The sequence below is a fragment of the Tenebrio molitor genome, chromosome 9 (assembly GCF_963966145.1).
Source record: "Tenebrio molitor chromosome 9, icTenMoli1.1, whole genome shotgun sequence".
Classification (NCBI taxonomy): Eukaryota; Metazoa; Arthropoda; class Insecta; order Coleoptera; family Tenebrionidae; genus Tenebrio; species Tenebrio molitor.
The window spans coordinates 14158480-14186082 of NC_091054.1; the positions used below are offsets into that span (position 1 = coordinate 14158480).

Sequence of the window (27603 nt, forward strand, 5' to 3'; positions counted from 1 at the left end):
TTCTATACATGACATGTGAAGGTCTATAAATTTCAGACACAAATGGTTTGAAGGGTTATGATACTAAACAACGCATTTTAGTCAATTTACCTTAATCAACAGTAAATCATCACTAAAAGAATGCACAAAGTACAATAATAATTTATATCTACATAAAAATATGTCCTTTTAAACATAAACATAATGCAAAATTTCTGAAACCAATATTGAAATGTTAATTGGAAATGTAAAAATGTTATTATGACTTTTATCCCTTCTAATTACTGTAAGGACGTTTGAAATGTTTCAAAAGATTAGTTCATTTTAAATCAAAATGAATTGTTAGTTAAAGAAGGTTTAAAAATGGAATTTTAATTTTGAAACAATTATTACCAGTATGTATTTGATTAAATTTTTATTGGGTTGGGACAGTAGGTACACGTGCAGTCGATTAATTTCTACAATTAAATATTAAATATTGGGCAATTATGTGATTACCTATTTGAAATTTGTAATTTCGTATGTCTTGCCAAAATGTTGGAAACACTTTTTTCTAAGATTTTCTACCAGTGTAAGTTATAAAAATATTTTAATTTAATAAACATTATTCAAATATTAATAAAAATGAAGACATGTTTACCTTTAAAAATAGTGAATAATGTCAAGAAGTATTTATGAAAAGTAACAAAAAGTAGCCCAGTGTGAGTGTGATGTCAGATTATTTCTTAATACTAAATATGTAATATTAAATTACTGATTAACGATTATTACAATCTGATGAAAAATTTAATTGATAGCACAAGAGCAAAAAATACAACATTTTTTAAAAACAGAAAAATGTTTCAACGCATTCTACATTGTTTTGTCAATTTTGACGTTTTTGATGATGTAATAATTTGGAAATTTATGTGTCAGACAAAAACCCTCCTGGAGAAAGTGTAAACACCGTTCACATTGTTTTGGCATAATGGGAGGCCATGATTTATTTTTTAACGTTGGACACACTGGTTCATTTCCCTCACTAAAGTGTCTGACATGAGGAGCTATCAAAATGAACAAAGCAATCATGTAGCTGAATTTGGCGCGATGTCTGAGTATTCTTCTATTGCAAACTGACAACAATGCACTAGACATTGATGCTATTTATAACCTCAAATTTAGAAAAATTTGAAACCTAATTCAGCAGGCAGCTTTCCATGGCCTCCCATTATGCCAAAACAACGTGAATGCATTTTAAGAATGAAAAATATGGGTGCACTATTAATTTTGTTTTTTTCTTTCGACAATGACTGAAGGAAAAAATTGTTTGGTGCTACTTCAGCGTTATAGAACGCGCAACTATGGCGTAAGTTAACTAAAAAGAGAATATTATGCTAGGATAGGAAGCGGTAGCTTATACAAAGAACTGTAACAATGGAATAAAAAATGTAGAAATAATGCCATTAAAATCTAAAAAAATAAGGCAACAGAATAAAAAGTGAATATCGTGAAATCACATACAGTTAATAATAAACAATATTTTCCACTGAAATGAAACCACAAAAGTTATTTTTCTAAGTAGGTGTAGATTCTACATACTGATCCATTTTTTCTAGACAAAGCGTAATTGTTTGCTATTTTTGTAGGTCGATTTACGTAAGTTCTCTGAATAGTAGAGCGAAACCACAAAAACATATCGTCATAAAAATAACTCATTTTAATTTGATTTTCATGTAAAACTTTTATCACATAATTTGTGTTAAATAATATCAAAAGGAGAAAATAATAAATTCAATTAGAGATACCCCATATTATTTTTTTGCAAAAGTTATTTTTTTTTCAAACGGCCATAAATATGACATTGCACTGCTGCATTGATAATGTTAAAATGTCACTTCATTGTCATGGCATCTAACGAGCTGACCAGCGTCCGTGAAGTTATTATCTCCGCTGAGGAGCGTCCGTGAAGTTATTATCTCGGCTGAGGGCGTCCGTGAAGTTATTATCTCCGCTGATGAGCGGCTGTAAAGTAAACTAGCTAAATCATGTGAAATTCCTACCTGGTTTCTTAACATGTCTTAAATAATTTGTTATGAAGGTTTGAAGAAAAAATAGTATACATATGTTATTCGGAGCAAAAATGGTTTTATGTGCTTTGGCTGGTTTGTCTGCCTCACTGCATAATATACTATTTTTTATATCGGGCGTTCATTTAAATTTATCCTCAAAGTAGGAGTTGAAGAGTCGACTGTGAACGCACCACGGATTACGGATCACGGATCAGTTGTTTAAATCTAACCTTACTTTTTGCGTTGTTCGTGTTTTTACTGTGCAGACTGACGACTGGTGCGTTCACAATCGATTTTTCAACGCCAGCTTTGAGGATACAGTTAAATGAACACCCGATATACTCTCCAAAAAAATAATCAATTATTATGAGGGGGCAAAAGACTCATGGAGTGCTACAATAATCTGTAATCCTAATCGCTCCATTATCAAGTTTTAGCTAAGAAACATTTGTCAAGGATCCCACTAAATATTCTTGTTGAAAAGTGCTAAGAAAAAAATGTGTGTGAAAAAGACCTTTATCCAACATTCAATAGTAATATTGTGTTTTACTAGTTAGTTTTAATTAAGTAAACTGGGCTATAACTAGTCTGTTGTTATAACCCACGTTGCCATTTGCACCGTGGGTTATAACATACATAACCCACGTTGCCATTAGCACCGTGGGTTATTAACGTCCATAACCCATCGGGAGCAGAATTTCATCAATAATGTCATTATCTAAAAATTTTGGAATATTGAATAAAACGTTGTATGGCATACGTGGGTTATTAAGTACTACCCACTCGAGGTAATAACCTACTCGGGCAAGCCCTCGTAGGTTACAAATACCTCTCGTGGGTAATATCTTAAATAACCCACTTATACCATAAATAACTATTAGGGTATAGAAATTAAAAACAAGTTGAGAAACATCCTGTTAAGATTATGTAGGTATTTTCTTTTTAAATAATTTGATACTGTTTATAAATTGCACTGAGTAAAGTGAAATTTGAAATACATATTTGATAACGTTATGTAAAAATCAGTGTACTGCTTCGGCAAAAATTTTTAGTTTATCTCCTAAAATATCTTACAAGTTTCCTATTGCAAAATGATGTAAAACCAGCTGTTTCTCAGTCAGTAGCAGTTAAAAGTAAATTCAACACGATTCTGTACTTTTGGAAGATAACTTTTGTGCAAGGTCGTGATGTGCAAAGGTATCTAATAAAAATTTGAAACTATGGATCAATAAACAGTACCTAATTAAGCTTTAGCAACTGTGCAGAAGAGTTTCGTTACTCGAATGCACCAGACGTGCGACCCCGATTAAAATCTACACCAAACGTATAATTCAAGAAGCCGGACGTACTCTTCCGGTACTCGTTAAGATGTTTGATTGAGGAGCTTCCGTGGTTTACATGCTTATTACTTTGGCGATAAGCCCGAATCCAAAACACCAATCTAATTAAAATGCTAATAGAGTTAATTGGCCGCATCGTTCACATCATAAACAATATCCCCGACAAATTACGCCAGTCTGTCGAACGCGTCATAAAATTTGGGTCAAAAATCGTGGATCGGGTTGCGGTCAGAAGTCGATCGAGTTCTTGTGGCGAGCGAGAAGGAGGGAAGGTCTCGGGGCGGACTGAATGCAGTCGTCGAACTCGTTATTTTGACGCACGAATGATTTCGAATGATAAAATTCTTATTGCCGACGTTAGAACGGCCTACCACAGGAGCGTAGAGTAAATGTAGTGTAAGTAATTACAACCTACAAGTAGTATGTCCGTGGTTATGGACGCGTAAGATCTAGAATCATGAAGTAATTAGTTTTAATTGGATATCGGATGAGCGGTCGGGATTCTTTCGAAGATGCCACCGGAGAGGAATGCAGATCGCCGAATTCTTAATTAAAGGCAACACGGTCGATTGCCATAACCAGACGATGCGGATGCTGCTAGCAAAAACCTGATGGTGGTCATGGCGAAACGTATGGTGAAAAATTATTTTATGTCCAACTGCTGGAAGGACAGCTCTCTGGACGCAAATGAGTGATGTGCTTTCAAATTCGAAGTGGACACAGAAGACAAGTGATTAATCTTCTCATTTAAAATATTTTTCGGGTACCTTTCCAGTCTAGTTTCTTTGTTTGGTACACATTAATAAAATATCTACATTTCTCATCTGCATCAAGTATACCGCCTGGATGATAGAATCTTCCCCAAATACTGACTTTTACCAAACACTTCAAATCCTAGGAGCTGCACTTTACCAGTCAACTTTTATTTTTGCAGTCTATTAAAAAATAAAATCAAATTTATCCTGAAGATGTCTACAACCACATATTGATCATAATCGTTAAGATTGTTTAAAATTGAAGAAAATTAAAAATTAAAAAAAATTGCTATTACATACAAAAATTAAGGATAGTTTTATGAAATATGAAACCTGGTGGCTTTTGTAAAAACCGTTTCGCAGAAATATCTCAATATACAGGGTGTTAGGTAAATGTCCTGCCAAACTTTAACCGCGAGCTACTGGCTTCATGTAGAACTCGGAAAAAATATTTAAAAAATTCTGTCAAAAAATAAATTGACATTTAATTTTTGAGGTAAAATTTTTTTTAATTACTTTTAGTCTTCTACGTTGTCCCACAACCTCGTAGGTAAAATTTCGACATATTTTTAAAATACACCCTGTATAACATATTTTATAAAATGTACGCCAATGCGAAGTAACCTCTAGGAAATATGCTTTAAAACAAGAAAACCGCATTGGTGTACGTTTTATAAAATATGATATACAGGGTGTATTTTTAAAATGTGCCGGAATTTTACTTACGAGATTGTGGGACAACGTAGAAGACTAAAAGTAATTAAAAAAAAATTGTACCTCAAAAATTAAATGGCAATTTATTTTTTGACATAGAATTTTTTTAATATTTTTTCCGAGTTCTACATGAAGCCGGTAGCTCGCGGTTAAAGTTTGGCAGGACGTTTATCTAACACCCTGTATAATTAATTTGTTAAAAGAATTAATATCTTTACCTACTCTTTTTACAAAGATGTACTATATTTAGATAATATTTGTAAATCAATTTATTCTTAATTCTTGGTATTAAAAATGTCTATTTTTATTTATTAATATGTATCACATTTAAAAAAAAATGGGTAATAACTGGATGCCTATTTTTATTGTTAGTTTTAAGACTATATTATCTTATGTAACCGTGTTTCAGTGTTTCATAACTTCTTTTTTATATTCTTATACTCTCTGCGCCTTCGGAAAGGTGCGGACAACTTATCTAGAGTTTCTAATTTTTATTCAAATGTTTAAATTAAAAATCTTGTCATTTCTCAATTTCTAGAAATGAAGAATTTAATTTATTATTGTAACGTCTGGGTTTAACTAACTGAGCTGCGGGTTTAAATTTAGAATATGTATACAAGTTTCCAAAAATTATGAGTAATAATTACCAAAGAATGCAAACACAATAAAGGACCTCCCACTGTGCATTCCCGACCACTCTTTATTTGAATTTGTTTCTTTACGCTATGTACTCCTGTCTCCACACCACAAGACGCTAATTAGAAACTAGTCGAACCTCCGACCACCACACCATCGTGATTTTGGCCATACGATGGCAATCGCAATGACTGTTCGAAAGATTTGATTAGCGAGTATTGATGCATGATTAAAGATGAATTGATTGATTCGAGAGCAGAGAATGCTCGCTTAGAAATGAGGACATGATCTTGTCGGTCTGCCGTCAAAAAGAAGGCGGACGGGTACCAGCACTCCCTTTTGTTCCTGTGAGCGAATTTCGTGCTCTTCTGTTGCATTTATAATGGTTTCAGATCCGTGGGAGTTGACAGAAACGAGTTAACGACGAAAAATTAAGACAACAGAGGTCACCGACAACAACAAATTGACTGATCATAATGAAAAGAAATTTGAATAATCTTACGATTTTGTACGTTCGTGTTGGCAAAGTCGTACTTTTGTCGTGGAAATTGTGCCAAGGGTCTGCGAGCTTCATTCCTCAATTTGTCTTCGCGAAAAAGAAAGACAAAGGACTGAAGTTTCAGGAAAAACGCAAGGTGATCGTTGTCTGTTCGCAAGTAAATGTCACGAATTATCTTCGTATTTGAATCATTATCATCTTCATGATCTTCACACTTTCAACAGAGGCTTTAACGAGACAGTTGTTTTATGTAATGCAGTTGTTCATTAAATATTCGTGACGAATTATCCTTTGTATTTTTTATACTCACCAAAGTACTTCGCTGCAAGTAAGATCAATATGTTACATTCCTCAGGTTATTATCTTCGTCGATATGATTTTGCAGCTTTCACATTTTTCATGAAAAATGAAGAATCAGATTACTTTACTTATATGTACAGTAGCGAGCAATAAATTTTGGTCGACAATGTCATTCTTTGACGCAATGGAAAATGTTCCATTGTAAATATCATAACCTATTATCATGTTGTATGACATTAATTGTCATTTTTTTCTAATTTTTCTGACACTTTATTGACATGGGTACAATCAGGCAGGGAAAAATGTTTAATTTGTGGCAATCTAACCAAATTCTGAAATGACATTGACGACCAAAATTAATTGCTCGCGACTGTACATACAGACTGATTCACATAACTTTCCGACTCTAACGAAATTTAAATGCAACCAGTAATACGTTATTCAGTGATAACTTGATAGCTTTATTTACTCTAAAATCTGGACACTCCTGCCATTATTGACAATCACTTGACAGTTCCTTTTTGTACAATTCTGAAATAATTTTTGTTAGTTAAAATGTGCTCCAATGACAAAAGGATCGATATGATATCGATATAATTATGAGTCAGTTATTATTGCTATTTTTAAATTTTGACTTTTGTGAAGGATGTCCAAACCATACAAAACTTTAAAATAATTCAAGTTTTTGGATCAAGTTATGAATGAAAAATGCATTACTGGCTGCATTTATGTTTCGTCAGGGTCGGAAAGATATGTCAATCAGTCTGTATTAAAAATAAACATTTTAGGTTAGTTTATTTTATTTGAAATCATTTAAGTTTTTATTTTATAATTTTTTGTCAAGTTAAAAAATAACTGATAGAATGAACAAGTTATAAATGTATGTACACTGACTGGAAGTAGCGCAAATTTTCTAATAATTTATTTAAACAAAACAATTCGGTTGGCATGGTGACCATAGCACTCCCGATCATTGAAAATATCCCATTTAACTATAATAAAGAAAAATAAGCACAAATATAATTTCAAGATCGTTTATTAAAGAAATCATGAGTCGTTTTTTGTGCCGGTCAGTGTATTTACAAAAACAGAAAAATGGAATAATTATTTAAGTTCCCTCTATTTATCAGGACTGTCTATATTTAAAGAAATACATTTTAATCGTTTGATACTTTACAATTCTAAAGTCTAAGTTTTTAAAAACAACAAACATTTTCAAAAAATTAAAACCATATTATGCAAAACCTATCTGACGCTTTGCATATTTTTCACACAAAGTTTCATTTATAACTTAATATTTGCTCAATAAACATCTTCAAAAATGGAAAGATATTATTAACTTGCGAATTAACAACAGCTAAGTGAGAATTACTCTCATGAGAAAGTCGGTTTTTCAAAGTAATATACATCACAGTTACTCTTTCTGAATAATATTTCTATTTCAACAATTATACACTTTCTAAAATTTATTAATAAACAAATTTCGTATACTTTTTCGGTACCTAAAGTGAGAAAAATGTTGAAAGTGATAGCTTTGAAATGACTTAGTTTTTTGTTGATCTGTATAACAAAATTCATTATTTTATCTGCTCAAAAGAAAGTTGTTTAATAAAAACCAATGTCAAAATAATAAAAGCAGTAATAAAAGAGAAAACAATCAAATTTTAGATCATTTCATCATCCTCAGGACAATATTACGATTACGATGGTGTACCTATGTGAACTGATAAAGCAAACTTTCTATCTAAATGATCCTTTTGACAAAATAGTTTTCTTCAAATCATACATTAAATAATTTATCTCCAGTTTATCTTCTTTATAATGTGAAAAGTAATTAAAATAATGCACATTCATAACAAACTGGTTGCCTCAAAGTAATTAAAATTCATAATGAGGAAGCATTTAAACAATTTTTCTAGAAAAAAAATAAACAGAATATTGCCAAATTACGTAAGTAATGTCAAAGAAATGACCTCATATAACTGCAGCAGACAGACTTACGAGCAAATAATTTCTGAACGTGTTTCAGAATTTTGAGGAAATTCTTTCCAAGAAAAAATCTTCAGGTTCGAATAGAATTTACTCACCAAGTCACCAATACTGACAACGAATGATGAAACTAAGTTAAACAGATTAGTTTTTGAATGTTTAAGTGAAAATTGGGAAATTTATCAGATATTAAAAATTAGGTCGTGTTATTTTTGGCAAAAATTAATTCCAGAATACTTTAACGTTAGGTAATTAATTATTTATAACACAGTTATTAAAAACACAAGTAACAATTTGAGAATCTGAGACATCTGCAATTTTAATCACTTTTGACAGATGACAGAGTAGGAGGACGTTTTTATCGCGATAAACATTTTTGATTGGATGAAAGCAAGCGCTCTGATTGGCTGAATATGCACGTTTGATGTACGTGGGAATTAATCAGTACTAAATTTGTTTTGTGAAAGTGGCTAGTTTTATATTGGTTTTTTTTAAATTTGATGTTCAAATCACAAGCGAATTTGAAAAAACTGTGGCCTTTCATTTAATAAGAGACATAAATAAAGCAATACATTCCAAATGGTATCATTAGTTATTGAGTAATCTTTATCTTAACGCAAAATTAGAATTTTTTTACTATTCTAGCAAATTGAGAGTAAGGAATGTGTCGTTAAAGTGGAAAAAATATTAAGATTACAGTTATCTAAGTTTCCATCATGCAAAAGGTAGTGATATAGAATTATGAAAATAAATTCCAGTTATTCATATGTAAATTTGTTTTGTGTTATAGTTTATTTAGACCTGCATTTACATTACATATAATAGACTTAATAAATTAAGTTTTACGTTATCTTCTTAATTCTTCTGAAGATAAGTTTCGACTTTATAAGAAAACAAAATAATAAAATTAAATCTTGTCCTAAGTTACAATAAATCTTTTATTTCTCCTAAATATTCTAAACACGCTTAGGTTATGTTACCTACTTTTTAAGTTGCTCATTCTCCAACATTCTTCTTAAAAAACTAAATAATTACAAAAGAAAAAAATTGTTTTGCAAAAAACGGAAAAATAACGATAACATTTTTCAAAGTGGATCCATAAAACTAAGAACCGTCATGATAATTCAATTTTATTAGCAGTCCTGGAAACACTTTCGAAAAGCATTCCAATAACGTGTCCTAAACGGTACGTTTCTGCATAAATTCTTCGTTGGCTCATGCCAAACGTCATCGAATTCTTTCGCAGCTCCAATTTCGATCAAGTTTTTTCTTTCGGCATAAGTGACGGTACCGAACGGTCGAGTAATCAAATGAACCACGTTAAACGTGACACCGGATTAGTCAATCACCATTTAAATTTGCCTTCATTCGAAGCCGAACGATCACAAAATTGATAATTATCTAAACACTCATAAAGTAATAAAATTTTGAAACCTTGATGTGTGAAAATTTCTACGGGCCGCGATGACTCACGTCAAAAAACGTGTGAAATACAGAGGCGTAACGACGAAAATTGACGGTGTTCAGTAATTTGGCCGTAAAAGCCGTAAAATAATAAGGTTTTATTAGTGTTTGCCTAATTATGTCAGTAAAATGCAGTCGGGCAGTAAAATTTTATCCTGCATTAGGCAGACTCCTGCCTTTCGAAAAAACAGTTACGTTTTGAAATATGTATCTTCGATACAAGGCGATCGATTTAATTGTTGCAGGTGTATTGATTTTTTTCCGACAATAGATACACCGGATTTAATTAAGCTGAGCCTTATTAAAAGTTGAGGCTGCAATGTAATCATGTATTTTTTTCCTGTACAAGCTATTCGTAGAGAATTTTATGTCCCGCGGAGTGCTCTAGTAATTTCAAGAGATGGATCTAGAAACCAGTTTGTTGCCGCAGGCCTACCAACTGTGAGACAAGGATGTTTACAAAACGTGCAACACAACCTGATTATAAAACGCGTCTCTGTAATAACCCGATCGAGAAAAACACCGATCGAACGGTTCGATTTTAAATCGAATTATATAAGGGAAGTTTTGATGGAACTGTACCTCCACGCACGGCCAGGAGTCACAAACATTAGATAAAATCTGGGGTTAGGGCCAGGTCGGCCGTCCTAAACAGCGTCCACTTTTTTCCATCTTCAGATTCTACCTGCCGTACCTGTCTGGCCCCTCTTGTCTCATTGTGAGCCGAAAATGATTAATTCCGTCTTTCGGAAATTTCGGCGTTTCAGAAAATCGAACAACAACTACAGCTCCAACCTGTTTCAGATCCTTAATCCGAAAATGTCGTTATAAATACGACTTAAAAAGTCGAGGACTTGGCATTTATGATCAATATTTCAGAGGCCGGAGCTACCGGGAATTTTTAATTCGGCGCCCCCTAGTGCGGGCCGCGACCACAAATCATCCCGATTTTCCTAATTCGATTAAATTAAATTGAATTTTGGTCGGGTTGAACGTCGACTTTTTTCCTCTAATCAGTTCGTCCATCTCTCGAGGAATTAAAAGTCGAGGATTCCTGGGTTGTCATTATCGCGATGGCCGTCAAAGTCTGCGGCAATTATAATAAAAATTGTGTGGCTGATGTTGAGAAATGTGGACTCAAGGCCGCCATCTTCAAAAATGTTGATTGCTTGTAATTACTTTTAATCGGCGATCAATTTATTCAATAATTGGGGAGATCTAAAAAATGATTACGTTTTAAAGTCATAATTACGGGGCCGCGTCATGGGACATGTAAATTTTCATCCAGGACCCCGCCGAGTCGGATGTTTTTTTCGAAACGATCCGGACTAAATAATCGCTGATAATGATACCCACTAGCTTCAATTTTTTCCTTTTGTCCACTTTAATTACCACAAGTAATTGTCAAAGTAATTACACGTTCGATGGAAAATGAGACGCAGTTGTTAATTACATCTTGATTTGTTTTCTTCCGTCAAGATTTTTACTCAATATATTATTATTTCTCTCCTTACTGTAAAGCCACTTAAAAATACTTTTTCTCTTTATTATTTGTTCACTGTGTACAGTTTGATTTTGAAAGTTGTGCAGATATTTTAACCTGAGGTAGTACCTACACCTACGTGTTAAAACAAAGCAAAATAATCCAACTTGCCTAATACAGAGCTATTTACACAAGAGTATGCAACCCAAATTACATTAAAAACCATGGCGCCTGTGAAATGTAATTTGGGTTGCCTGTTAGGCTTGTACTCTTGTGTGAATATAGTGAATAACCCTGTACAAATGTGTTAGTTTACAAGAGAATCAAAGGAATCAGTTGAAAATTTTCAAATTTGGCGGGCAGTTTTGACGTAGAGGTATTTTGAATAGAGAAGAACCTGTCACGTGATATGCGTAGGAAACGAAATTAGGTCGGACTCGGGCGGAGTAGTTCATTTCTTTCTGCAGGGGGAGGTGGCGAGTCAGTTGCGCACTTGCGCAGGTGTGGCGTCATTTAATTTCAATTAACAGGTTCTGAAATAGGTATTGTTACGTCTAATAATGCCTGTTAAAGTGATGTATGCAAACTTTTAAAATGTATTCAACAATTTTTAAAATATTATCACATAATCAAGCTATGTCGAACGTCAAACAGCGGGGAAAAAATAATTTGCTACGCCACTGCGCTCGGTGTCCCTTCCACTTCAACGCGCAGCAAAGGCCACGTGACAGGTTCTTCTCTATTCAAATTACCTCTAGAATCAACCTAAAAACTCAAGTTTTTATGTCATTCGAGGTTATGTTTGACTTTCATCATTTTATTTTTTTTTTGATAACTTTTTATAAAATTTGTAAAGTGACGATAAAATGCAAACAACAAGGGCTTAAACAACAAAGTAAAAAGACGGTAATTGTGAGTAAAAGCATAAAATAAAACATCAAAGAAGTCGCATATTTCATCATTCCGACCCAGAGTTCAAACTCCAGCATGAAATGGTGACATCGAAGGTCTCGATGAAATTGAAAATTTAGAGCCCATCCCTAGGCGGACAAGATCATGGCTAGAATTTTTTTGCAATGCTGAAGGAATTTTAATGATTGATTACGTGGAACGCAACCACATAATCACTTCAGGATCAAGCTGCTGTGCAAAAGAGCCGCGTTTCTTTGAACACAATTCTAGGACTTGATGACGCATCCACCATATTCACCTGATCTAGCTCCTAGTGATTTTTATTTCCATATTCCCAAAACTGAAGCAAAGTACCTCAGAAATTCTTTTGCGATCAAGATCAAGGTGGTTTCTTGTTAAAACATACGTGAAATAAGTTTTGTCAAGTGCACGGTGTTTTATTGAAAAATAATTTTGCAAGTTTTAAACCATAAATGCTAACAACACTCTTGTAAGTAACATTGCCGGGAAGACTGATTATGTACAGTCGTTGACCAAAATAAAATAGGACACAGTAAATTTCGATTGTGTAATTCGATATTTTTGCGAATCCATCTCTAAAGCTTGTTTGACATGATGCTAAATTTTGTAGAAAATTTGTTAGAAAATGAGAGAGACCCTCGATCAGGACCAATGAACGATCAGGATCATCGTCTGTCTTTGTCAGATCCTGATCGGTCATTGGTCCTCTCTCATTTTCTAACAAATTTTCTACAAAATTTAGCATCGTGTCATACAGCCTTTAGGAAACAAAAGTGTCAAAAATAAAAAAAAAATTCTGATAAGTGTCATCATTCGACAATATTTCAAAAATTCACAATCATTCAATTGAACAAAGTGACAGTGACGAGATGACAAGTGAAAAAACACAACCTAACTTTTTGTAAATCAATCGTCAAGTCAAATCAAGTTGTAATCTGAGACACATACGCCTCAGTTACACTACACAAATCTTTGAATTGTGAAACTGTCTAAGGTAACACTTTGTCCTATTTTATTTTGGTCAACGACTGTATCTAAAAGATAACATAAAAACATCATTTTATAAGGGCATTGGCGCACTCGTCCCATATAAAACTCCCCTACGGCTCGTTTTCTACAGTTGGGACTCGTGCCCCAAATCAACCCTTATAAAACTCGTTCTTTAATATACTATAATACCTTAATGAAGCAGAAAAAGATAAAACTGCGGTTAGTTTTAACAAAATGTAGTACTCAGTACCTATACTTTTTAAAGGTTTATCCAAGAAGTACCATCTTTAGAATATACCTTCATATGTGTTCATACAGTGATTATTGTTTTGAAAGAAGTGCTATGTTTCATACTTCGAAGTTGTATTTTTGTCTACTCCTCTAAAACACCCAAAATTTGCGATTTCGGCTACAGCAAGATATTCACGAGTGATAATAAGCCCAACGGAATTGAAAATGCAACCCACAATACATTTCCAAAGTTAACGTGACTATTTTAAATGTCGTATTGTTTTAAAATGAAACTGACATTTATGAAAAAGTTAAAATACGATTAAAATGTATTCGAACGATTAAAATGTAATAAAAAAGCTTCTGCCGTTGCGCGTTTATGCAGACAATAAACATTTTCCCAAAAACTCTTCGTTTTTTCATAATTTCATTTAACCAAGCGAATGACGTTTATATCAAAATTTACGAAACTGCACAGCTAACTACGTTTTATGTTTTTTATATCAAAAAACAAAATATTCACGTTAACTTTGCAAGTGTATTGTGGGTTGCATTTTCAATTCCGTCGGGCTGATTATCACTCGTGAAATACGTGGAGGGATAAAGAAATCAAGTCAGTTCAAGAATAGGTGCAACGATATGAGCAATAAAAAAACTGTGGACGATTGTCTAATAGAGTTTGAACAACCCCAAAACGTAAATTGTTTGTATTTGGAAGAAAAATCCACAAATAACTCTGCGCCTAGCATGTGCACGCTATTTTAAATGGAAATATAAACCTTAATATTGAAACACCCAGTTCAATTCCATATTTGAGGATCTAAAGTTCAAGGATGTTTCTCGTGGTTTACGCAAAATATAAGAGCACGAGAGCACATCTATTAGAAATGTTTTTTACAATCTGTTAAAGAATGGTTTTCACGATATAATAAAGCATTGATACTACAAGAGGATAACGGCCGCAACATTACATTCCACTGTGTGAAGCTTGAAAAGAAGAAAGGAGATCGATCGCATGGAATAGCCTTCTGCATTCCCGGATGCGAATCCGATCGAATTTGTCTGGACCATTCTAAGACTTAAGCTGATAGGTAAATGTCTAATAACACTTAAGTGGGTAAATACTTATGTGGAAAAACAACTACATACTTAATACAAACGCATCTTTGTATAATTAATATATTTTTGTTTGCAATAAATTAACTTTCATCTACTTTTATTATGTGTCAATTATTGATGCCACACACTTCTGAAACTAAAATAGTTATTTACCAAATGAGTGCGATAATGACATTTTTCGTGTATGAGCGCATTATTTGCGGCACGAGCCACCAAGGACCGAGTGCTTCATTTGCGCGAATGTGCCGAATACGTCTTCTTGCATCGAAGTTCGTACAATATTTTTTGAAACGAACATTATGTCTGATTTGTCGTGTATCCTTTGTGAGTAGGATGACCCTTATCCATGCGCTTGTTAAAGTGTCAATCGAATTAACAGCGGTTTATTTTCACTCTTTCGAAATTTTCATCATCCAAATTGGAGAAATGGCGTTTTGTAAACTAGAGTTTATTATTATCAAGTCAAATTATTTTCAGAATGCTCAAAAAGGCGAATGCTTTTTGGATGATTTTAAAACACTAGTGCGCGAAATCGACGTTCACGCACTAGTGTTTCAAAATCATCCAAATGGCATTCGCACTAGTGCGCGAACGTCGATTTCGCGAACTACTATGCGTTCGCGAGATATCATTTTGAAGGTAGTGAGTTCAAAAAATTTAGAGAACCATGTTTCTGAATTGTTAATTTCAAAAATTGTAATCGATGTATGTAATTGGTTATACCTTCATCATAGCTACTAATTATTAAATGAATTAATAATTTGCAAGAAACCTGTTTCTTAACATTTAGAGTACTACAATAGAAAATCAAGGCAATTTCCATAGTGTTCTGGTAACTAAACTTCCAAACTGTAGCATTTCATAACATTTATATTACATATTTCTGTCAATTACTTTCCGGAAGTGAACCTAACTTGCAAATTCCAATTTCGTTCAATCGATTTCTTAGGCATTTTAATGAATTTATTTCGTCTTTATTCGAAGAATACGGCCATCCGCAATTTGTCGCCTCATTAAAACAAGTACCTATTTGTAATTTCGATAATATACCAACTGTGCTTGTTAAGTTCCGTTTGAATAAAGACCACCTGCCACATGTGAATTAAGAAAAAAATGAGATCACAGCAATAAAATTAATTTTATTCGGCATGTTTATGGGAGTGTCTCCTACACGGCGATAGCCTTAACAGCGCGTATAGATATTGAAACTTAATTGGGCCACAACTTTTCAACGCTAAATGTCAGATCGGCGATTCGACAAACTCACCTATGATCCCTCAGATGGTCCTGTCTCCTGAAGGCTTTACCACAGATATCACACGAGTACGGTCTCTCGTCAGTATGCGTACGTTCATGAATCAACAAGTTATAACTCTTGGTAAACTGTCTGTTGCAAAATTTACAAATAAACTGCTTCTTCGGCCTGGAGGCCCTCCCGGGCGCCCTCAGCAGCCGCCTGTCCAAGTGCGCATGCATTTGCGGAGGTCCCGGCTGGAACAGGGCGCTGCTGCTCGGGAACGGAAACGAAGCACTTCCCGGATTGTTGGGCAAGAATCCCGGATAGCCCGGATGGGTCTGCGACGAAGAGGACGACTCCAGCAGTCCCGCAGGCGGTCCGGGTCGATGGGGGAGCATCAAAGCGGCGGCGTGAGCGGCGGCAACGCACGCCGCGCCTTCTCGCTGCAGCTGCAACTCTTTTCTCTTGTCGTTCATCATCACCATCAGCTCGAAACTCGTCGACTTCCGGGAATAAATCGACGAAGAGCTGTCACCGCTTTTGCTAGAGTCGCCTCGCTCGTCGCCCAAGAGGAGGGGATGCATGTCGGCGGGGTACAACATGGGGTGCATGTTTCTGGAGGGTACGACAGGAACGAAGGCGGAAGACTCTCGGTGGTGGCTCATGGTGGCCGGAAGGGGGAGCTGGTGGTGGTAGGTGATTTGGGGGTCATAACTGGAAGTTGTGCGGCTTCCGGAAGAGCTCCTGGTGCTGCTTCCGGATGACGGTAGAGGAAACTCCCGGCGAGATAAGGCCAGAGGGCGCTCTTCGGCTTGAGTGGTGGCTGCTGTTTCGGGCATCGCGCCTGCAATCAAAACAAAGTTCTCATTGATTTCAGATCATATGTCAATGTGTGAAATGGGGTAAAATCACCGATAAATTTATATAATCTTCGTCAAATGGCGGAAGTGTGAAAAGTAAATGCATACGAAATAAATTAATCCGCATATAACAAAAAAAAAAGTTATACCCAAAAAATCAACAGATGAAAATTTAATAAAAACTGAAGATAAAAACACTATAATAATGTCTTATCAATGTCATATTATGGAAACTATATGAGTATATTTCGGGTGTGCATTTAAATTTCTCCTCAAAGCTGGCGATGAAGAGTCGATTGTGAACGCACCACTCGTCAGGCTGCGGAGCAAAAACACGAACAACGCAAAAAGTGAGGTTAGATTTAAATAGCTGATCCCTGATCAGTAATCGGTGGTACGTTCACAACCGAGTCTTCAACGCTAACTTTGAGGAGTAATTTAAATTAACACCCCATATAAACTATCGCTTATTACCTTTTTATACAGGGTCATTATAAATTATTCACCGATCGCAGTTGGCGCCACCTATTGGCGATACTAGTCTCACTCATGTTATGAGGCTTACGGCACATTAGACTACATCGCCAACGCCTACTGCGATGGGACAATCATTTATAATGACCCTGTAGAACATCAGCTACATTAAAACAAGTGAAAATGTTTAGAAAATGGCATTATTCATGCATAGATTATTTGTATTACTTTCCTTAAATTGTTGTATATAAAGATAAATGCAAAAACAAAAAAGAATTTATTCTTTATACACGCCACCTTTCCTGGGTAATCACTACAGTGGTTTGGAGATTGAATACAATGAACGGTGATTTTGCAAAATTTAATTATTTATACATGCATGACTAAAACTAAACCACAGGACCACAGCTCATTGATAATAAAGCTTGTTTACTCTGGGATTTCAGGATGATTAGCTAAATTTTCTTGATCCATTTTTAAGGATGAACTGGAGTAACAATCTCAGCAAAAAGTTGCGGAATTCTTAGAATGCTATGAGACGTTTATTACGAGGATTCACTATTTGAAAAAAAAGTTTTAAATTTTTGGAAACGAATTGTAATCAGTTGCAAGTAAATTTTGTGTTTACATATTTTCTTGATATTTAGATAATTACTTACATGTGATTTTACAATCTTTTGACTAAGACTGTACGTGAAAGTAAACAGAACCACACTGAATTCAATTTTCATTGCATTTCTGTTAAAGTTCTTAACGTAACTGTAGTAAAACGTGCGGTATGAGTGTAATGTTGCATACCGACGTCAATTATATCCATTTTGTTCACTTTTTATTGAAATTAAAACAGGTACATAACCTCAAAAACCGTGTTTTTTCCACATATAATTAGTGATTACATGGAAAATCCTCTAAATTCATTAGAACATTCTACGATATCGATACTTTATGTGTGAAAAATTTAAGAAAAATTGGCCATTTTGAAATATGTTTTTTATCAATTTATTATACGAGCATTGATCGATTTCTCATAAGAACGCGTGTAAAATATGCCGAAACTTTAAAAGGTAATAACTTTAAAATTCCTCGATATATTTTTTTTTAATTTGGCACAGTACTTTAGCATGGATGAAAGGACTATTGTACCAATTTTAATCAATTTTCGCCATTTTCAATGTTACTCTAGTTCATCCTTAACAATATGAAGCAATACGAATATGTTGAATACAACGGATGTTAATCTAACTGCTTTCATGGCGAGTTCCTTAAGGTGTCTAATTGTTTATTTTTGTTCGACACTGTCAGAATTTGAGAATTTTCTCCTGTGTGAACGGATTTTGATAAATGTCACAACTTGTCAAAACGAAACGTCAAACTAATTTTAAAGATTTTAAGCGATTTGAAGTCTCTAAGGGGCTCGTCGAACAAAAAAACGTTTCATTCGCGTTTTAAAATGACCCACTTGTGCCAAAAAAAAAGCCCAATTTACACACGAACTCGTTAAATAAATAACTATTATTCAATATAATACTGGGCAACTTTTAATGATTGAGACAAATTTAGTGGGTTGGCACTCCCGAATAATTGGTATGTCTAGTCATTTGTCAGAGTTGTCTACTGATTGACAATTTGCTTTATTTTGACTTTTGAACTGTCATATTTGAATTGACAGTCAAGTTACCAACATAAAATAGTAAATGTGTTGCCAACAAAAGTCACCCGGAATAACAAGTAGTAGAATAATTATCATGGATATAATCTACGAGTGAAACCGAGCTCATCCTACGGACTCGTATGTGCTGCTCCAGTTTCACGAGTCATATTATCGATTACTTATCATATCAGCAATTTATATTTGATGAGAGAATATAATGAATGAATAAATGAGGAACAGTTAAATCGATAAACAGGCACCACTGGCTTTGTTTTTTGATAATTGTATTTTTGGCGACTTACTCATTGTTTCATTTCACCGACACAGCGATGTCTCTCCAACGATTAGTACATCTTTTTTAGCTTACAATCGCGCAATTTGAAGAAACATGTTTAGCTGTCAAACTTTACAAACGTTACCGTTACAAACGGACCAATGAAAATAGTCGAAAACTGATGATGTGACACAAGAATTACATTCTCATTTAAATAATCGATACTCAATTTTTTCTTATTTAAGAAATAAACAGCAACATATTGCAGCAGATGATGTCTTCTATGTTGCTTATGTTACCAAGGCGTTCCTCAAGTATTCATTTCGATCGTGATCTAGATCAGAGATTCTTAAACTTTTTTCACTCCTGATTTCTTTTCGTAAGACAAAATTGTGAAGGACCTCTTAGTGTCATAGATTCTATGGATATAAAGTACGAGTTATAAAAGTGGGATTCCAAAATGCTTTCATCAGATGTCTGGTCTAGATCAGCTCAATCGTGTAGTGTGTTTTTAAAGTAGTGTTTGTTAATGTTCACAAAACAGTGGCTTAAAACAAATTAATTTGTAGTAATAGTAATATTTAAAAAAATAACAATTAATTTTCCTTCAACTTCAAATCTATTTTTTGGCTTTATTTTTAGAAAAATACAGTCCAAGTCTGAAATAATTTGAACTTGAACTTGGCACATGTGGAAGAGAGAAGAAATTAAAATATGTCAGCTGTCAACTAGTAAATGTTTATCCAGAAAAAAACTTGTTCAAATGGACTGTTAAAAATGCTTTTTACACAAACCTTGAAGAAACACAGAAATATGTTTTATTGATGGTTTTTAACAACATCCAAGAAAACTAAAGGACAGAAACTTTCCCATTTACCCTGTTCTCATACTAAAAACCTCTTATACGCAAGGATAAATGAGGAAATGTCAAAACAAAATATATATGGATTTTGATTTGATGGCTATCTTTTATTCGACAGGTTATGCAGAAATTTGTCTTGTTGTTGATCTGTTTGATTGTGTTATACCAATAAAAATAATAATAATGGAGCTCATCAGCCTCGGATGCACCAAGGCTGGTAAGAGCAAGAACACAGTGTTTGCCCAAGACGGACCTATTTGCTTTACTATTATACCGCACTGTTGACTTTTACGTTCCAAGAAGTTGGAGGAAAAAAAAATTTGGCTTGTTTGTCTTGAACATATCTCCGAAAGGGGGAAATCGATCAAGGCTCGGAACCACGTAGGTGCCTTCCATAATTGTAAATTCATGAAGAAACCAATTAAGTCATCGGTTTACTTTATCTTACCAAGAATGATTACCATATAGATTTAATTTATTGCGCATGGATCCTTAATTATACCTCCCAACAGGCTCGATAATTAGTCTAAGAAAAAATCCAATTAAAGCCACATTCACACGACCACAACCCTCAAATAAATCGTGCAAAGTCTTATCTCTACACGCCATTTGCGATTATTCCGTAGTCGTAATTAAGGCGACGCCTAGAATGCACCGGTGCAGTGAATTTTATCTAGTGATTGTCTGTAACGCTTTTGTCACGATTCCAACCGACAAATTCGCAGAATTCAAATTACTGCAGTCGTTTATTAATATTAATTATGTCTTGTTGCATTATGAGGAAACTTGTGGTCGAAAGAACAAAAGAAATGTAAAAATAGATTCCAACGCCACCGAGTCCGTGATATGATTGTTGATAAGTCTGTTCGATACGGTTTGACGTGTGTTGCTTCTTGCTGGGAGATTTCCAAGAAATCCGAACAACTTCCCCATGAGAAAATTCACGAGTAATTGCCGCGTTCCACATACCAAACACTCAGGAACTATCGCGTGTCTTCGGCCTGATCCAGTACGAACAATCTTCTGGCCGCATGCAAATGTAACACGGTCACAGATAACACGAAAACAACTTCTGGAGGCGAAGACCAGTGAACGAGCAACTGCCCAAAATCCCATTTCCTCGACGGACCGACAAATACGTCACGCTTTGCGGTCGCGTTGATACCGTTTTCCCGAAAATATCACTGACTACTGTTGTCACTTATAAATATTTATGCGTGACCAATCTATTTTCAAAGGAAATTGTAACTACAGTGAAAAATCGTACGAATGAAGGTGTCCCACAGTGTGGACTGGGTACTGACGATATTTGTTGGTCAAATATTTACGCTCCAACTGACTTCGTTGGTGTTCGTAAATCCTTAAGATTCCGCTAACTCACTAACCTCAAAATTTACAGCAACTGATGGACACTATAATTATGTATTTAAATTATTTTCGCGGAGTAAGTTATAGTATCCATTACAAAGTGAATTAAAAAGTTTAATTCCATACCTGTCTGGTGTGTCGATAAAGTATATCATTTGCATTTTAATTTTTCCACTTGAAGAGATCAAGATTAATGCAAGGAATGTCTGTGAGATTGTGACAAATTACCAAAACCTTCAACCGAAAAGAACAGGGACGTCCAGACAACTACAAAATTCTTCATTCGGCTATTATAACTGATTTATATTTAAAGGACAAAACAAAATTAATTAAACAATGAATTAAACTTATGCCTTTAAGCTCAGCTACAACTGAAGTTGTTGTAAATCATGCAAAACAGCTCCAATTTATCACAAGGCAAGTTTTTTGAATTTTCTGATTCAGCCCTTCACCTCATTCCAGTTGCGAAATAATTTAATACAAAAACAAAAACATGTATAAAGAGAAAACCGGTAACTTGCAGTTTTGTGCTGAATTATTGTTACGTGAGATGCAGAAAATAGTTGTTTGGTGCTCTGTTTCTAGGAAGATTGAATAACAATTTCTTGACAATATCAAGCGCGACCTCGCTTGGCAAAAATACGAAGAAAATCTGATCTTCCGGTACTTTCGGAGTTTGCAAACACCTAGTCTATCACTTGTTGATATCGCCCGTTCAAATGTAATCCTGGGCTGGGAAGGCCGCAGGCGTTGGAAACCGTCAATTGTGCTTTTTTAAAGCGTAGATTAATTGGAGCATGTTGACAACTAACCTAAAATTTAGAGCCAAAAAATCTTTCTTTTTTTTCCTCCTTTGCAATGTTTTATATTAAAAATCTGATAACTTAACGATTCCTATTCTCGAGGCAAATATCTAAGGGCACCTTTTGCTGAAAAAAAACATGTTCACTTATGTCCCGATCAAACATAAACAAATGTCATTCGTGTCAAACGGCGGGAAATTCAAACTTTACACTGTTCTAAGCGGTTTAATTTTTCCAACCCTATTCAGCCCAGGATTTCATTTGAACGCGCGATAATAATCTTTACAATCAACCTATTATTATGTTAAAGCATTACTGAACTCTCTGTTTTGAAATAGTTTTGACATTTTTTTAGAATTTATGCTTGAGCAATCTTCACAGTTATTATTTATTGTCGTTGTGTCCGTTTTAACACTTCTGGTACAAATAACCATAAAAAAATCATTCACACTGTTCCGTATCAGCGGCGGAAAAGATGATAAAAAGAACTGTACCTTGCCTATTCGGAATATTAATTCTGTCGGTCTTCTCAAATTATAAAGATATTTATTTTAGTATTCATATAATGTTCTGAAAGAATGTCAACAAATAAAACTGTCAAAACACAGCGTTTATTATCACGGCCGTCAGTCGACTGATTAGTTGTGTTACATTGTTAATTTCGCATTATACAGATTTTATCAAAAATCGCACGTGGTTTCTAGGAATCTCGATTTCGAATTTTATCTGTTGCAAAAATTAGCACCCAACCTTGAACAATAACGAGAATAAAATTTATTGGGCGTAACCTGTCGCTCAGAGTTCTAGTAATTAAGGAACGGAAAGTGTGAAATTCCAAATTTTTGAGTGGGTTTGTGATAAACGACCAAATTCTTACAAAAGTTTGGATTCTGATCGAGGTGTCCCAATAACATGCATATTATTGTCGGAAAGGTTGACAAAATTGTGACCTTTAGCGAATCTGCATTTTACCATCAGCACCAACCGGTAGCAGAATTACCACTTGACCGGCAGTGATTTTCACCAAGATGGAGCAGTGCAAATGAAGTTATGACTTCTTGGTCCTTAAAAGTATTTTATTGGTCTCATCAAAGCCCCACTTGAGTAATCTGAATCGAAATGATTATTCATTTTATGTTCGTGGTGATTTCATCACCTATTCAAAAGAGAATCGGCTGAAGAAATTCTTTTCAAGAGGTTATGAAATCGTTACAAATAAAAGGTGAATAGACAAACTAAGGATGTTATTAACATAACAGCTGTAGAACACAAAACGTACCAAGTTCTTTTGTGGACCAACCTGGTTATTCTTATAAAAATTTATTGATTGTGTTGGCAACTTACCTTGATGATCGAATTAGAAAATTTTGAAGAAAAGTGAAATCTAGTTTCAAGGCAGGTGTTTTGTTCCACAACACAAACAAGACATAAAACATAAAATACGTGTCGATATTTTACAAAAACTAGCAATAAAACATAGAAATTCTTTGCATTTATTTGTACGAAATGGAGTTCAAGTTTGTGACCAAAAACTTGCTTTTGAGAGTCATATTATAGCTGGACCTGTGAAATAAATAAGTAGTTTGAATCTAGTTATGTAAATTTAATTTAATTAATTCTTTTGGGTAAACTAATGATCTTTTTCAAAAATGTCAGTGTTGCTTCATCCTGCGGCTCGCTGTTGGGAAAATTAGCTTCGACAAGTGGAACGTTAACTGTTCAAACATCTGTAACTGGAATTCTCTGAAAAATTATTCGTCTCATTTTGGACTTGACAAATAGTTCATTTTAAGTCGACTAAGTTTTCCAATTATGTAACTTTGGCTTTTTAGGCTGATTGTTGTGTTCAAAAGTGCTAAAAGTTACTAATTTTAATTAAAATACTCGTTCAAATACAGCATTTAGAAAATATTTGAAAATTGACTTTACAGCATTTGGGTAGTAGGTATGTATTTCACTGAACGGTCCACATACGTATCAGGTGTTCATTTAAATGTATCGTCAATGTTGGCGGTGAAGAGTCGATTGTGAACGCAGCATTCGTCAGCCTGCAGAGTAAAAACAGAAATGACGCAAAAAGTGAGGTTATATTTAAACAGTTGCTCCGTGATCTGTAATCCGTGGTGCGTTCACAATCGACTCTTCAACGCCTACTTTGAGGAGGAATTTAAATGAACACCCGATATGTTCGTAATGTTAAATCACAATTAAAAAACAGTTAAATAAAAAGGAGAAAGTATAAAAACTGCTTATCTGCATTGCATGCATATTTGCAATAAACGTAACTAAGCAAATATTGATGAAAAAAGGGAAATTCTTGCTGAAAGGAAAGCGACATTTAAAAAAAATATCGTAAAAAAAACTGCTTGGAAAAATAAATTATTTTTATTTCTGCTAATTCAACGAGGACAAAAATACAAATTATTTCTAAATATGGTCAAAGAATATGGTAGGACATCTATATTCTGCATAAAAGGAATTTATTGGTGGCACAATCTGCACTATATCTCGTTAATCTAATTCAATTAAAATACGGCTCAAGAAAATTTCCCGACATTAGAGTGACATAACGCCTCTAAGTTGTAAAATGACATTTAATTTTTCATTTAAAGTTCAAAGTTCGTGCATGAGCATTTATTACAAAAACTGTAAAATTTTAACCAACACACATGCCGCCTCATCTTTCACGCGAATTTACAGTTCTAAATCCTCATGAAATTCTCAAACAAAGAACTATAATTAATGACAAATAAAAATGTTTTTCAAACAATTACACGAATTTTTAAAAGAAGCAGAAATATCAGGAAATTATAAAATACCGATCTAGACCACCGTTTACGTCTTTTTTTGTATACAAACATTTCATACGCAACACGAAATCGCTTCACCTTGTATTTAAAGGAAGAGAGAAGATAAGATAATGAAAATATAAACAACACCAATCCCAAATCTGCCTAATTAATATTAATCTGTGGACTTTTCCCTGCTTTTGTAAGATCTAATACGATTCGGTCAAATATTTTGATCAGGATTTCTTGTGCACTGAAAGGTGAACACACTCCTGCCCATTAGTCAATAGTTTTCGTTGGATCGTGAATGCCCCGGGCGGCCCAAATTTAGATCAATTTACACAAAACGAAAGCAACAAGTCGAGAAAATAACATTCCAATTAGTCCACTTTTCGACACTTCTCGCAGCACCGCTTCCTTCCTCGTCCCTATCTCGAAAACAGAGTCAAAAACCAAAGAAAAGCGAGGTTGCCAGACTCACCGCAGCGTTGTGAAAAACGCGACCGCGTTATGTTAATGTGAACCGTCTAGATAAATACGCAACGTTAGAAACAAACGCCCATCGCGTAGAGTAGCAGCTAAATATGTAAATCAAATTTATTCCAGTGTGTATCAAGTGACACATGACATATTGTCTACTACCATTATGTACGTGCGACTTTCCCAACGTGAGCATGACCCCGCAAAAACGCTCAATTAATTCAAACACGTAACCGCAACCAAAAAAAGGACTATTTGTAGTACGAAATAAGGAGCGCGACCGCGAACAAGATGGCCGCCCTGAGCGCCCGCATCCGTGCGACGGTGCACGTGGCAACATCGCGCGAACATAGCCTACTTACATCGGCTGAGATAAGGGGCAAATATTAAATTTTCGTCTAAGCCACCACTTTTATGGTGATTAAACAAGAAGACAGCATTAAGGCGTGGATTAAAGTGCCGTTGTCGACAACAAACAAGATTAGTGCGTTCTCCTGGCGCTAACTCTCTCTCAAAGCGTCAATGGACACGATTTTAGCACTCTTTTTGTTTGGGTCCACCCATTCAAGACGCGACTTATTGTTTCTGGCGAAGAAAGCTCCCGCGATTAGAAAGTCATCGGTGACCACCAGGAAAAGGGCTAGACTGACGCTGATTGGATCTCGAGTGCAATTGCAGAAGCACAAACAGAACCGTGTTTGCTTATGATGAATGATGATAATGTGCGTAATACGGATAAAAGGGCCAAATTCTTACCTAATTGCATCCAAAACGTCCGTAATAAATCACATTATAGGGCACTTGTTGTGAAGGGGGCAACCACTCGAATCACCGCGTAACAATTGTCACATTTTCCGCAAATCCACAGGTGCTGTGGACAACAAAGGTCCGACAAGAAGGGCACAAAAGGGCTCTATAAAGCGATAAACGCACGGGAGCAGGTAGTAGAAGTCGCGTCGTCCAGCCTGCTTTGACTCTGATCTCGACTAAGGTATGCCTGGCTTTGCTCAGGTGAACCTGCTGGTCTGGAAGGGGGCTCCGTGTAGAAGTTACGGTAGTAGAAGGCCTCGCCACTACGGCAGCGGTGGCGCATTCAACTGTTCTATGTTCGGCCGCCGTGTGGGCCCCCCTTTCTCCCCCTGTTACGGGCCTGTAGGCGTTTGGCGGCGAGTATTAATGGGAATTTCGATGGACGCGCGGTTCTTCCCGGATTTATTAGGCGGACTGACGCCCCTCTCGATCCTATTATACCTCTAAGAAGACGAATGGGAAAAAAATATCACAACGAAATACCAAGGGGAAATTACATTTTACCAAGCGATCGTAAAATAAGAAATGTACACATTTATACCTCGTCGGGGTGCTAAAGTGGCCAAAGGACCACCCGGATGCCTACTGTGCAATTGTTTTTAGCAGCTTTAGTATCTTTTTATGATTTGCAGTCAATAACGAAGCTTTGAATAACGATGGAACACGGCAAAGAAACTTGCCGAGTTTACATTGTGACTGATTAATTTTATTTTAAATGAGTAAGTATTCCTTTGTCGGCTCACTGTTTACATATTATAAAAAGTTCATTATTTGTTTGTCTTTTCTTTATTTCCCTTTATAAAAATGATAAAAATTAAATGAGAAGTGACTGACACAAATAGAGAGTGGGGCAACGAGAATGAAACGGGCTTATTATGATGTTATGTGACACTTAATTTAAATTTTTCCAAAAACGGTCGGTCAGGTCAAATTAATTTTTCGTGTTCGTTTCCTGAGATATATAACCGAGAAAGTGGTATACAACTAAATATATAAACTTATGTACCGGTTATACAGGCTGTTTCTGAAATACGTGTGTTAAGCTAGTATGACACGATACTAAATTTCACAGAAAATTCTGTAAAAATGACAAAGACAGACAATGATCCTGATCGTTCATTGGTCCTGATCGAGGGTCTCTCTCATTTTCTAACAAATTTTCTACAAAATTTAGCATCGTGTCAAACTAGCTTTAATTTTAACTAGTGAAAGAACTCGCTAACTTATGAAACTTTTCTCTATAACATTTTGTAAAATTCGTAAAAGTACTCCAAGATTTTTTGCCCCACAATTTTTACCAAACGAGTCGTTTTGTGTGATTAACTAGTTTCTATTTTTTGTAACACTGAGAATCTAAATTTTGATTATTTATTTTTTCTATAACAATGGAACTTTTTAACAAAGCTCTGTTTCTATCACAACAGAAAATTTTCGCCCTTACCCATAGGTATAGTCCATTTTTTTATTATAGTCCGATGAGCTTAGTCCGAATCAAGAAGTCGACATGACCTGCGT

General features: G+C 35.0%; 1 protein-coding gene across 2 annotated transcripts in view; it reads right to left on the minus strand.

The window, feature by feature from the left end:
• The window catches only part of LOC138138163 (protein bowel-like), a 34303-nt gene extending 7950 nt beyond the window's left edge, over positions 1–26353 (minus strand). Inside the window, exons 1-2 of one of the 2 annotated variants that reach the window (XM_069057944.1) lie at positions 26035–26353; positions 15748–16561 (exon numbers count right to left, since the gene is read on the minus strand). In XM_069057944.1, coding sequence (XP_068914045.1) covers positions 15748–16561; positions 26035–26044 — 824 coding nt within the window. In that variant the 5' untranslated portion in view covers positions 26045–26353. Of the gene's footprint in view, positions 1–15747; positions 16562–20807; positions 21085–26034 lie in introns of those variants that run through there. The other variant, XM_069057945.1, reaches the window with a different exon arrangement.
• Between the last annotated feature and the right edge of the window lie 1250 nt (positions 26354–27603).